The sequence below is a fragment of the Chiloscyllium plagiosum genome, chromosome 1, assembly GCF_004010195.1.
Source record: "Chiloscyllium plagiosum isolate BGI_BamShark_2017 chromosome 1, ASM401019v2, whole genome shotgun sequence".
Classification (NCBI taxonomy): Eukaryota; Metazoa; Chordata; class Chondrichthyes; order Orectolobiformes; family Hemiscylliidae; genus Chiloscyllium; species Chiloscyllium plagiosum.
In genome coordinates, this window is record NC_057710.1 from 53,977,711 (window position 1) to 53,991,983 (window position 14,273).

At 39.2% G+C, this 14,273-nt stretch overlaps 1 protein-coding gene across 2 annotated transcripts; it reads left to right on the forward strand.

Moving 5' to 3' along the window:
- Positions 1–3,458: 3,458 nt before the first annotated feature.
- LOC122547979 (synaptotagmin-4-like) lies at positions 3,459–11,985 on the forward strand. Of its 2 annotated transcripts, none has more exons than XM_043686619.1 (4): positions 3,459–4,606; positions 5,550–6,385; positions 7,501–7,621; positions 7,963–11,985. In XM_043686619.1, exons 1-4 carry the CDS (start codon positions 4,573–4,575, stop codon positions 8,271–8,273), a joined length of 1,302 nt encoding a protein of 433 aa, XP_043542554.1. In that variant the 5' UTR covers positions 3,459–4,572; the 3' UTR covers positions 8,274–11,985. The 2 variants fall into 2 exon arrangements, with proteins under 2 accessions (XP_043542554.1, XP_043542496.1); XM_043686561.1 differs by having other exon boundaries at positions 3,461–4,606; positions 7,960–11,985.
- Positions 11,986–14,273: the final 2,288 nt, after the last annotated feature.

Genomic DNA, 14,273 nt, shown 5'->3' on the forward strand with positions numbered 1-14,273 from the left:
GACAAGGGTGAACCAGTAGATGGTTGTATATCTGGACTTTCAACAAGCTTTTGAAAAGGTTCCACACAGGAGATTCCACACAGCTCATGATATTGGAGGTAATGTATTGACATGGAGAGAGAACTGATTAGCAGATGGGAAGACAGTTAGAATAAACGGGTCCTTTTCAGATTGACAGGCAGTGATGAGTGAGGTACTGCAGGGTTCAGTGCTGGAACCTCAGCTGTTCACAGCATACATTAACTATTTGGATGAAGGAATTGAATGCCATATGTCCAAATTTGCAGGTGACACTATGCTGGATGGCAATGTGTGCAGTGAGAAAGATGCTAAGAGGCTGCAAGGTGACTTAGATAGACTGGCTGAGTGGACAAGTACTTGGCAAATGCAATGTAAGTGGATTAATGTGAGGTTATCCACTTTGGTCATGAAAACAGGAAGGCAGAATATTATCTGAATGGTGGCCGTTCAGACGAAGGTGAAGTGCAGTGAGACCTGCGTGTTATGGTGGAACAGTCACTGAAGGTTGGCATGCAGGTGCAGCAGGCAATGAGGAAAGTTAATGGCATGCTGGCCTTCATAGTAAGAGGATTTGAGTATTGGAGTCAGGATGTCTTGCTGCAGTTATACAAAGCCTTATGAGGCAACACCTTGAGTTTTATGTGCAGTTTTGTTTTTCTAGTCAGAGGAAGGACATTCTTGCTCTTGAGGGAGTCTAATGAAGGTTCACCAGACTGATTCACGGAATGGCAGGGTTGACATATGAGGAAAGACTGGATTGACTGGGCTTGTACTCACTGGAATTCAGAAGAATGAAGGTAATCTCATAGAAATATATAAAATCCTGGTGGGACTGGGCAGGCTAGGTACGGGAAGAATGTTCCTGATGTTGGGGAAATCTCGAACAAGGGGTCACTGTCTTAGAATAAGGGGTAAGCCATTCAGGACTAAGCTGAGGAAGAATTTCTTCACTTAGCCTGTGGAAATCTCACTCACATGAAGCTCTTGGGGCCAATTCATTAGATGTATTAAAGAGGGAGCGAGACATGGCCCTTGGCTAAAAGGATCAATAGTATGGAGCAGATGGGATACTGACATTGCATGATCAACCACGATCGTATTGAATGGTGATGCAGGCTTGAAGGGTTGAATGGCCTACTCTTGCACTTGTTTCTATGCCAGTGCTGTAGCTATACTGGAACAACTTGGCTCAGAGGGTAACAAGTTTTGGGTACAAGTTTTCAGTACTGTTGCCAGAATGATGTAGCTTTTGCAATGCCCAAAGACTCCATTCAATTCTTGATATCATGTGAAGTGAATCAAATTCACTGAAGACTGGGATCACTGATGGTGGGACCCTTTGGAGGACGCCAGCTTGGTTCATTCACTCTGCACATCTGCCTGAATATTATCGCAAATTGTGACCTCTGGAATACTTGAAAACACCAAGTACATGGGAATACTACCACCTGCAAGTGTTTGTAAGATTGTGCTCAATTTAAAAGAATTGAATCTTTATTTCTGGTATTTGTAATCCTCTGATATGACATTTTCATAAAATATATTTAACGTAAAGTTAATATTAGATTCAACATCACAGATATTATGACTTAGTTGTAATGTGACTGAATTAGTGATCCAGAGCCCAGTCTAATGCTCTGAGGATGTGGGTTCAAATTCCACCATGGCAACTGGTGGATATAGTTTAATTAATAAAATATTGAAAGCTGGTTTCAGAAATGGTGACTGGAAAATTGTCATAAACACTCATCTGATTCACTAATATCAGAAACCTGAATGAAACCTGTTGCCACTATCTGTTTGTCCCATCTGTTTGACTCTATGCCACAGAAACATGTTGACTCTTCACTATTCTTTGGAATGGCCTAAGAAAACACTCAGTTCATGAGCAAATTTGTATGGTGGCATACTGCCAGGGACCTGGGTTTGATTCAGCACTCAGACAACTATCTGGGTGGAGTTTATACCTTCTCCCAGTATCTCTGTGAGTTTTTCTCCAGAAGCTCTGGTTTCTTTCCACAGTCCAAAGGTGTGCAGATTAGGTCGATCAGACATGGAAAATTGTCCATAGCATCTCAGGCTGTACTGGCCAGGTGGATTAGCTGTGGAAATGCAATGTTACAGGAATACAATAGGGGGATAGGCTGGGTGAGATGCTCTTTTGAGGGTTGGTATAGACAAATGGGCCAAATGGCCTGCTTTCACATTGTAGAGATTCTACATATGAGCAACTGAAGCTGGGTTTGTCAGCCAATCAATGAATTTAAATAAAGATTCCACTGGACATTAATGGTTAGCAAACAGTAATCCATTAATCCATGGATTAATGTTCTGAATGTTTGCGGTCAATTACCACCAATAACAGTTGGGAAGTTGAAATTCAAGGAAACAAATAAAATCTGGATCATTTACTGTGGAGGTATAGCAAACAATGGGGAAGGATCTGTTAAGATATGTTAGTTTTTGATACAAAGGGGTTTGGAACGTAAGAGTAAATAAGTTATGCTTCAGTTATACAGACTATTGATAAAGCCACTCTTGGAGCATTGTGCTCAGCTTTGATCTCCTTGAATAAAGAAGGACATATTTGCTCTCAAGGCATTGTAACAGAGGTTCGTTGTGGGTGAGGGAACTGTTCTTTGAAGAGAGGATGATTATAAAAGGCTTATATTCCCTAGAGTTTAACAGAACACGAAGTAATTTCATTGAAACATATAATATTCGTGAGGGTAGGAGAAATGTTGAGAAAATGTTGCCCCAGTGTGATAATGTAGACTACCTAGGTTAAAGCTAAAGAATAGGAAGTTGACCATTTAAAACTAAGATACCGTGAAATTTGTTCGGGCCTATGAACCCTTGCAAGTCCCTACTCCAGACTGTGCTGCTCTCGGCTACTGAGTATATTCAAATCAGAGGTCGATATTCTTTTACTGCCAAATGAAGTCGGGGATTTGGGATTTGCGATAGAAATTTGAGTTGAGGGAAGGCACCCGCCATGATCTTATGGAATGACAGGATTCAAAATGTTAAATGGCCTGCCCCTGTTCTTATGTGGTTACTGATTATTTCTAATGTGGGTTCTTATTTGAATTGTATTTTAAACTGTATATTACTAAAAACAATAAAATAGTTCTTAAATTGTTCTTCATCTTTTTTTTCGAGGTTGCTTTGGTGTAGGGGAGTAATCTATTACTGTCTGTTGGATTTGCACTTGGGCGTGACGTGCTGCGGGTTGTGATTACATTACTGATGCAGCACCGGGAGACACTCTCTCCAGTTCCACCAAGATTCAGTTCTTTGTCACTTTGTGATCTTCACTGCGTTTTGAGGTCATTTAATAACTAAACGGGAGACAAATTAACCTTCTGTCGTAACTGAAGCGTATAGTTTCTTCTGTATGTTTGCAACCTGAACTCGAAATAATTTATGGCTTGGAGTTTAATACAGACTACTTTATTATTTTCTTGCCACAACACGAAATGTAAAAAACAGCTGGAAGTGAGAGAGTGTGTTAAGTCTGATACAGCATGTGAAATACTTCCAGATCCATAAGAGGGACACATCTGTACTGCAGTGCTGAAGTTAGATGTGCGTAATGAAGCTCTGGGTTTGTGGTAGCTGACTGTATGAATGATCGCAGTGCCAATGGATTCTGACTCATTGCAAGTCTTGAATCCCTTTAAGCAGCAGATGGTGTGCGTCTGCCTTCTCTCCGAGGAAGCGGCAGTAATTAATGTCCACCCTTGCTCCCCGTTCGGTTGTAAAATGCTAAATTATGCGAACATGGGTGTGGACTAGTGAGTGGGATGGGAGATTACAGCGCTTTAGGAGACTTCATAATATCCGAAATTTGTCTTGGAATCCAAGCGCAGATCTACTGATCATTTAATTAAAAATGAAAAAAATAACTTTAGCAGTCATTGAGAAGGGGGGGGGGGGGGACTGGAATTAGGCGCCATTCACCAGTTGGCGTTTTACGATTGTGCTCGCTAAATAGACTGGCCCGGTAAAGTGAGGGAGAAGTCTCTTTAACGCAGACATCATGCTTCTAGCTTTGATGTGTGTGTGTGTGTATGTCAGCCTCTCCCACCCACTCCCTGGCACTAATCTCCCTCACCGTCAGACATCCATCCACGCAACAACCACAACAAGAAAACGCTGTATCCTCCGAGCTGATAGCATTCAGACTCCAGCCATTTAACATTAACTGATGGTCGGAATTTAAAGAGCTCAGGGAGCAGCTCAGCAAAGGGCTTCGTCAGAAAGACGTCATCCAGCGCTCCACGTCTACAGTGTTTGTGAGAGTCAGGGCTGCAGCAGTCACAGGCAGAATCAGAGCGTTGGGTACTCCACACAAACCCCACTCCAACACCCTCTACCGCCGTCTCTCAGCTCTTTACAGGATATTGCCTTTTTTTAATTTGTTTTTTTTTTCCCCCAAAATACAAGTGAGAAACGGGGTCATCAGTCCGAGGGAGAAGAGGAAAGCAGTGGGAAGTACGTTACTTTGCGAGCTGGTGCGTTTCAGCACCGCGGACAGCGCAGATCGCCATGGCTCCGATTGTGGTGAGCGGGACAAGCTTTGGTAAGCTCGCATCCTTGCGTGGGTGCTTCCGGGCAAATCTTTCTTGTTCTACATAGCATAGCTGTCACTTCCATACCTACTGATCTTTCCAGTGCAGTGGAACCTTTGCCTGTAACGCTCAGTGCATGCCTCCTTTTCGGGTTCAGTCAAGCTAATCTGATGCATAGCACTTGACCTGTGAAAAAAATAGAAATGGTAAATTATGATATTTAAATTTGGGTAAGCACTTCTGAACTTCAGACCTATTCTCCATTTTTGTACCCCACTTGTATGGGGGGGGGCGGGGTTCGCCAACATCCATTGCGTATTTGTCTCTCAATTCTCTCTTACCTCTCAAAGTTGTCTAATTGTTTCTCATTGCTGCCTTTCTCTATTTATTGCCCGCTCACTTGATTTTTCGTGCTTTCTGCGTGTCCGCTTAGTTCGAATCTTTTTAAAACAAAATTCTGCAATTTGCCTCTCTGGTAAACGCAGTTCTGGGGGGGGTGGGGGGAAGTGCAGTGGTGGCAGTAATTGGAGTCTAGCTTATCGGATTCACACCGATTCGTCTTGTTAATTAGGCATTAACCGGAACTGGCGCTGTTTTTCAGTCCCATTGACAGGACAATGTGGGGAGACGTTATTGATATGTATTGCCTTATCTAGAAGTGCTTTAAGGGTACATTTTTAAACTTTTAATTAAAAATCGACGAATCACGACACAGCCTACCCATTTCCGGTATTCTGCACTAATCATATATTGGCGATGGATGTAATTTGCTTCTTTGAATTGCAATGAAAAGGAAGCATCATGCAAATCAGAAATGTTTAGCAGGTTCGCGGTGAGATGGCGGCTTTAATGATGGGAGCGTTGAAGTTTGTAAAATGTTCCTTTTACTGTACGGGGATTCAGAATGCCACTGAATATGTGTGTATGTGTGTGTGTGTGTTTCCCCCTCTCCAGATGATGTGCCGGCAGTTGTAGGGATAGTCAGTGCGTTTGGCCTGATATTTACAGTCTCCATGTTTGCATGGATCTGCTGTCAGCGCAAGTCGTCCAAAGCCACCAAGACCCCTCCTTACAAATTTGTGCACATGCTGAAGGGAGTCGACATCTATCCCGAGAACCTAAGCAACAAAAAGAAGTTCGGGGCAGATGAAAAATCCGATCACAAAGATAAAGACTCTTCCAAAGCCAGAATACCAAAGAACTCTCTCCACCTGGACCTGGAGAGCCGCGATCAGAACGGAAATTTCACCAAAACTCCTGCCAAAGTCCGTAGCTCCCCAGAAATCGAGAGCGTTCCGCCCAAGCTGTGCACAGACAGCGAGAAAGACAGCGTGTCATCGCAGACTCCTGTATCAGACAAGCCAGCCGCGCCTTCTCAGCAACAAAACAATGCGCCTAATCTGGGATCCCTGGCGTTCTCCTTAAAGTACAACTTTGATAAGAAAGCGTTACTTGTGAACATTATAGAGGCTCACGGACTGCCTGCCATGGATGAACAGTCAATGACATCTGACCCTTACATTAAAATGTCAATCCTGCCGGACAAAAAACACCGCGTGAAAACTCGCGTCCTCCGGAAAACCCTGGACCCGGCTTTTGAGGAAACCTTCACATTTTACGGGATCCCCTACAGTCAGGTACCAGAGCTGTCTCTGCATTTCCTGGTGCTGAGCTTTGACCGCTTTTCCAGAGACGATGTCATCGGAGAGGTCCTGGTGCCGATGTCAGGGATCGATCTGTCGGAAGGCAAGGTGCAGATGCACAGGGACATCACCAAGAGAAACTGTCGGGTAAGTGTTTGAGAAGTCCTCTTGTTTGGGTGGGGAGTGTAGTTCTTGTGTTCTGCTCCTGTCCGCTGACAAATAAGAAAGTCTGGGGGTTTGTGAAAACACAAAGCTTACCAGTCATAGGGGGGAGAAGGGACAGACGAGGTAAGCGCCCGAGGGAAGTCTCGCGTGTGATAAACATACGAGAGAATTGCATTTTCAAAGGATTGACATGGAAACCCAAACCAGGCGAACCACAACAAAAAGAAACCCACACACACAAATACATTAGACTTTGGTCAAATCTAAATTCTAGAATGACTTCAATCGAACCTTACATTTGGAGAGAATATGCAGAAGTGTACGGGGTTGGGGGGGCGGGGGGGAGAGGAGGTAGTGTAAGTATGGGTTTTTCAGGCGTTTCATTCAAAATAAATACAAGACATCCTTTGTTTGGAAATATGGGCGTAATGAAGTGTTCAATTAATAAATGTACCAACAATCGAACTGACGAGTTCATCTTCATAAACAAAAGACACATCAAAATTGATTGCGAATAACAACACAGCTCAGAAATAGGCTATTCTGTCCATTTAATCTTTGCTATTATGTTCCAAGATATCCTCCATCCCCATTGTTCTCCATCCAATCTTAGGTTTAATCAGCAGAATATACCTACCTTAAGTTTAGCACTGTTCTGATGAATAGTGTAGTTGTCAGGAAAGGAGAGTAACTCCTCCAAGCTTTTACTGGAAATAAAAGGAGAAGCTATATTATAGCATTTTAAGGTAAATTCAAACCTAATAACAGCACATAACATGACACTAGCTGGAAAATATGTTTGACAAAATATGACTAATATTTGTTGTATAAAATAACAATAGTAAATTACTGATAGCCACAACTTTAATTTACTATATGGAAATGTTATGAACAGCAAGATTGATCAGTAAGGAAGATTTAAGATATTGTCTATTATTTTATTAATGGATGTCAAGGCAGCAGACAGATGTTGGATCATCTTTTTTTTCTCCTGCAGTGATGGTGTCATTAGAAAGGGCAGTGAGAGGATCTCCTGTGCAGTGATAACAGCATGTCTCTGAAAACCTATTCATGTGTTTTCTTTTGTGCATTCACAGAAATCTGTGGGCCGTGGTGAATTATTAGTATCCCTTTGCTATCAATCTACCACCAACACCCTGACTGTTGTTGTACTAAAAGCCCGCCATCTGCCGAAAAATGATGTTTCTGGATTATCAGGTAATTATCCAAATAGGGTAACTAATCCTAATACATCTGACATGAAACCAATTTGTATTGGAATTAACCATCTATTTCTATGTCCATGTACTCTTGGGCCTATCCTCTTTCTCATTCCATTTTCAACTCAATCAAAATTTGTTCTCTCTTTCCATATGTTTACAATAATTTAAATGTGTAGGATCAATAGCATTTGATTTTATGAGTACTTTTATATTTTCTCTGAAATAAGCCTAGTGCAGTTTGAACCACCTTTTTTTTAAATGAAGAGTTTCAAATGAAAGTGTGGAAACAACAATTAGAATGTTGAAAAACTGTATGTCTTGCTTTCTTTCTAGCAGCTGACCCTTATGTGAAAGTCAACCTGTACCATGATAAGAAGCGAATATCAAAGAAAAAAACCCATGTTAAGAAGTGTACTCTCAACCCAGTGTTCAATGAGCTCTTTGTCTTTGACATTCCATGTGAAGGGATTGAAAACATCAGTGTTGAGTTTATGGTCATCGATTTTGACAGAATGATGAAGAATGAGATCATTGGGCGCCTCGTGCTGGGAGCATCAGCAGAAGGGACAGTAGGAGAACATTGGAGGGAGATCTGTGAGCACCCAAGACGACAAATTGCCAAATGGCATTGTCTCAGTGATGGTTAGCAGCCAAACCAGGGGTTGGACTTTATTGTTTGATAGGGAAGGAACAAGCTGTGCATTAACCAACCCAAAGCCTTTCTGAAGAATTTTCAATTTATACTAAATACATATAATTTGTACATCTGATTGTGGTATATATTGTGATCTGTACTGTATAAGATGAGGTGACGTTGTTCTCTTGGTTGCTAACAATTTTGAGGAAAAAAACATAGCTATTAGAATGGGTAGGCAAAATAAAACTGTTTAATGTATTTCTGCATTTTGAGTGGCTATTCAAGTTGGGGAATTTGTTTCTGGCGATGAAACTATTAGTGTGTATGTTTGAAGAAAAAAGTTAGAATTCACTAGAAGGTTTTTCAATAGAAACCTGTAACACATTGAATGAATTGAAAATATCTGAAGTGAAGCCATTCTAATGTTCATATTGAGACAAAGCAGGCCGTGTGTTGCCTTAACATTGAAATATATTGAAGTGGAGAGACACAGTGATGTCACAATGAGTTTGATGTTGGCTTTTTAATCGCTGTGTTCAGATCTAGTCTGTATTTATTCAGTGAAACTTCCCTCTGTTGGGAAACAACAAATATCCCACATGAAGGAACCCACTTTCCAGTCAACAAGAGCCCAAAGTATAATAGTTTCTAATTTGTCATTGGTTGTCACTAAATTGTTGGAGACGCAATAGGAATCACTGGATATATCATTGGCATGGGCAAAGGAAAAGTATTACATTATTGCAGTATTAGATGTTTTCCTAAGTTTGCGATGGAGGTAGGGTTAAGGAAACATTATTGTAGATTTAACTGTGCTGTATCTAACCTAAAAATATTTGAAACTGATGGTCCATGCCTAAAATTGGAAGAATTCCATTCCCAATATTAAAAACCCACACAAATACAGATTGACTTAAAATGTGTTTTTTCAAATGGAGCTAATGTATGGATGGTAATAATGTGAATAACAGTTAACCATACTGAGAGAATTTGTATTATTTTATACCTGTCATAAAGTTATTTCTTAACATGCGGTCTCATAGATTTTAAGTATCTTGCTATTTGCGTATTTTGACATTTGTGGGTGTTATATATGTAAATAGTACACTCTACTTATCAGAAGCTTTATCTGGAAAATAGTTACATATTAAAAACATTCACATTGTTTCACTGTGAAATACTTTTCTACTCAGAGAATTTCAGGATTTAAATAAAACAAGTCATTTTGAAGAAAGCTGCTAAAATAGGCTAATCAATGGTAAAATTCACTAAAACTTTTAGTAGAAACTATTAAACATATAAAGCAAAACTATAATAGTCTGTGACTTCTCCAGGCCTTTGCCAATGCTACATCTTAGTGTGAAATAAATAAGTACTTGTTGCAGAACCTTGAGATTTGGTTTATACCTCAAGAGTGGCTTGATCTGCAAACCCATGAGTAATAAAATAGTGGGAAAGATAATCAACACAATGGTTGATATATAAGTAAATCTGCTGAATTTCACAAATTTTATTTACATCATATATTAGCTAAGTACAGTATCCTGTGCACAATGTGAATGTGAATCATACAGATAATTAATTGTTTTCAATGACATCATGATGATTTTGCTTTCATAATGGTGCCAATTATGAATCATGACTATCTCCAGTAGTCTTTGGAGATAATGCCATTATGTGTCAAATAATTTAGGGTTTAGGAATGGAAAAAGTCTTGTTTAATGGGTAGGCTGCTGAGACAACAGAATAACCTTGTATGTTTTGCCTACCTTATTTTCTATAGCTTCAGGTTGAAACATTTGCAATGAATATGAATTTATTTTGCTCTACGCAGAAACTGCATTATACAACCATCTAGTTTGTGTGTAAACCACGCTAAAAATGTATTGCAAACCATGCATTTATTATGCATGTTTACTTTAAAATAGACCTCAGTGACAGGTGTAGGAGCACTTGTAATATATTTAATAATTGAACACATTATTGATGCAACCCTAGAAGATGCAGGAACAGAATGCGACATTAAAGTCATTATTTGCTAGAAAAAATACCAGACAGTGATTATAGCTTTGAGAATGCCATTTGATCTTGAATGTCAATGCATTTAGCGAATTGGATTTTTCTGTCACTGAATCTTATGGTTCCAGGAAAAATCATTGTTTAAAACATTAATGAGCACTCAGTATCGTTATTGATCCAGTCACTTTGGATCTTAATGGATCATATTTTGCATTGCCATATAACAAATAATGCCATATATGTTTACTATAGAGGGTTCACATCATATTTTTAAGTTTAGCATTTATATTTTTGTGCTTTTTTTAAAACAAAGGGCTCAAAATATTTTTAAGCTGCTTTTGTGCACGCACACTGCCAGAGACCAAATTTCTTATCTTTTGATGGATAGATCCAGCTCGACTCACTTGGGAATTAGGTGTACTTTGTGAAAGGATGACCTGTAGTGTAACATTGATATGCATTTTTTAGAATGTAAGTAGGGAGAAATGTTAGATAAAATATACTTTTGTAGGATAGGAGTAAGTGTTAGTGAGTTTACAATGGTTAGCACAGATGAATTTGGCTTAGCAAGATTTAAATGGTAAGAACAAATCAGACTGAGTATGAGCCAATTCAGAAAGAAATGTTACCATATTCCAGCTATCTGGCATGATTAAATGAAATGCTGAAAATCTAATGCTAGTATGCCAGTTCATTACTATGCAGCAGGGGATTGACATTGTCACCACATGGGAAAAGATAAGTCTGCCTGAAGCCACAGTAGTAATCATGGTTCTATTGCTGTTTGTGTAGCTTAAAGGATTCCTGTTACTGTTGTAGTTTCTTTGCTTTCAAATTGCTACATCAATTTTGAATGTAACAAGACCACAGCATTAGTCTCCTTGCATTCCCCAAAACAATGATTATCTATTTGTTGGTTGTCTGATAGGGTTAATGCATTTTTACTTGAACAGTCACAGATTCATCAATAAATACACAACTGTAACAAAGGTCTAATTAATATATTCAAACGAAGAGTATTATTTTCAAGCAAAATATTAAAGAATGTCTGAATACTGTGTCATGTCATGCTGGGCAAAATGATGTAAAAGAATCCATGAACAATTGCAGAGCTATTTAACTTCGAATTCATTGACATATCTACTCTATGCATCAACCATATGTACAATTCGTTTCAAATTGTGTTCACATTTAGGAAGTATGGTATTTTAATTCCTGTCAATTAGTGTTCACATTTGTCTTATTTTCAGTTCACAATACTGTTCAAAACATTGCAACCGCAGTTGTAATTTTTGTAAAATAGTTTTGAATAATTCTGGAAGATGTAACTGTGTGGTTTGAAATGTTGATGTTCTGCAAATTACATACTCAGAAACTCCAGTATTAATAGGTGACAGTAGTATATATAATTACACTGTGTAAATCTGTACACGTAATATGTTTTGTATGTTGCATTACAATGTGTTTACAATCAATTAAATAAAAGAATGCACACATTTGCATCATGTGTTAGTAATGTAAATTACTGGCGATGATTGTATTTATTAACTTCTTTGTGCTATTAATGTAAGAGTACGGTGCACAAGTAGTTTTTCTTTTCATGAAAAATTTAACTAATACTGAGTAAAATTTACCATCTGCTAAAGTCTTGTGCCTATGTGTTTTGTGTGTGTTGAACAAGAATAAAGCACTACATAAATTGATTGTTTTTGCACTAGAAATGTTATTGTACCAGGAAATTAAAATTTTCAGATCACAACTGTACGACAAAATTCTGTTCAACTTATATTGAATACTTACAGTGGGTAATAAATGTCCTGCTTCCTAATATTCAAAACACTTACATACCTGATCAGATTTCTTCACTACTGTACATAGAAGTAAATTAAATAGAGTTTTCTGATTTAAATGTTGGCTTTCCTCTTGACAATTCCTGTGAATTGTCCTGATGAGGGTGAGATGAAACAAAAACAACAAAATTTGACTTTTTCAATAATTCTCTATAACCAACAGGCTATTTAAAGAAATTTATTGATTAAAGCTTGTCTACAGAGAAATGCGAATCATGAAGTATAGAGCTGCAGAGAGGAACTTCCAAAACTTAAGTAACTGAAGACATGGCCACTAAAGGTGGAGAAATTAAAATCAAGAACATTCAAAAGGACAGAACTAGAGGTAAATTATTCAGAGGATTGTGGTCCACAGGTGATCATAGGGATAAGGGTGGGGGGAGATGATTATGAAAATATGGATGAGAACACTAAAATCAAACTGCTGCTTAGCTGGTGGCCAGTATTGATAAATTAGACAGACATGAAAGTGCAAATGAAATCAGCAGCAGGACTGTGGTCCCAACAAACTGGAGATAGTCCTTCACAGAATCAATTATCTCAGGAGGCCGGTAAAGATTATAGGCATCAAAATAGTTATTTAGACACAGAATTTGATCCTTGCTGAAAAGAGACCTTAGTAAATCAGAGCCAAGATTAGAGTGGTGCTGGAAAAGTACAGCAGGTCAGGCAGCTTCCGAGGAGCAGGAAAATCAACCTTTCAGGCAAAAGCCCTTCATCAGGAAGGATTCCTGATGAAGGGTTTTTGCCTGAAAGGTTGATTTTCCTGCTCCTTGAATGCAGCCTGACCTGCTGTGCTTTTCCAACACCACTCTAGTCTTGACTCTAATCTCCAGCATCTGCAGTACTCATCTCCGCTTAGTCAAATCAGAATCAATCTGTCTGGTTTACCTTTGCACAAAGCTTGGCAGCCAACTACTAGATGAAAAACTGAAGGAACTGTGGATGCTGGAAGTCTGAAACAAAAAAGAAATTGCTAGCCAATCTCAGCAGGTCTGGTAGCATCTGTGGAAAGAAACTAGAGTTAAAATTTTGGGTCCAGTGAACCTCCCTCAGACTGTTCTGAAAAAGGGTCACTGGACCTAAAACTCAGATTTCTCTCTATAGATGCTGCCAGACTTGCTAAGATTATCTGACAATTTCGGTTTTTGTTGAGAGTGAACTGCCAGTCATCATGTAAGTGGTGCATTCTACATGGCAATGGGTCTACCAATCAGAGACCACTTGCCATCCAATTAACATGCATTTCTCATACATTATAAATTGTTGATCCCATTTAGATTGGTATTCAAATGTCGTGATGATTGAAAATTGAAAATCTTTGAAAAATTATTTATTGTTTCAAACAATACTTGAGTTATTGGTATAGCAATTACTGGTACTTCTGAATTTTCCAGCATTATCCCAGTAGCACTCTTCAGAACACATCTTGTGACTGCACTTATTTATCTCTCTCCAGGCATCTCCTCACATCGTGACAGCTTACCCTCACAATCACCTTCATTGCCTCTCACACTCACACATCCTAGTCACCTTCTAGTTGGTGCTGATGTTGTTGCTCCTGCTTCAGCAGGGCAAGCACAGCTGGATATTACTGTGAAGGTTGACTGCAGGGAAGTGCAATTTAAGGTGAGTGAAGTCAAAGGCAGATGAACTGAATTCTAAGAAATTGGCAATCATCTGGAAAGTAGTGAAAGCACATCCTGAGTGGGAATGTAGTGAGCTGGGTACAGCTGAAGCTCTTCAGTTCATTGTTCAAAGCCTTTCTAATATTTCAACTCTCTGATAAATCTCTTTCCACTCTGCACTCACCTGGTTGATGCGCATGACTTGCTGACAGTTTGCAAAGCAATTTGTTTCTATTCTGTTAAAGCCAGAATTTTCGCTTCAAAGAAGGTTAATGATCTGTTTGATGAGCATTTTGCACTTGACGATTGCTGATTTAACAACTTCACAGTTGTTTCCTTCTCACTTGTACATCCACCTGGCTGAAAGACAGGAAATGGGTAAGTGGCACTCGTGTCTAGGTCTCGGTCCAACATCACAGTTATGGGATTTATTTCCTAGCATATCCACAAACTCACCACTTGTCTTTGTACGCATGATAATAATAATCGCAAAGTTTAATGTAATCTGCTATT

Coding starts and splice junctions, on each gene's coding strand:
- LOC122547979 (XM_043686561.1), top strand. CDS start 4,573: ATGGCTCCGATTGTGGTGAGCGGGACAAGCTTTG. Junction 4,607..5,549: donor GGTGAGCGGGACAAGCTTTG/GTAAGCTCGCAT, acceptor CCCCCTCTCCAG/ATGATGTGCCGGCAGTTGTA. Junction 6,386..7,500: donor TCACCAAGAGAAACTGTCGG/GTAAGTGTTTGA, acceptor GTGCATTCACAG/AAATCTGTGGGCCGTGGTGA.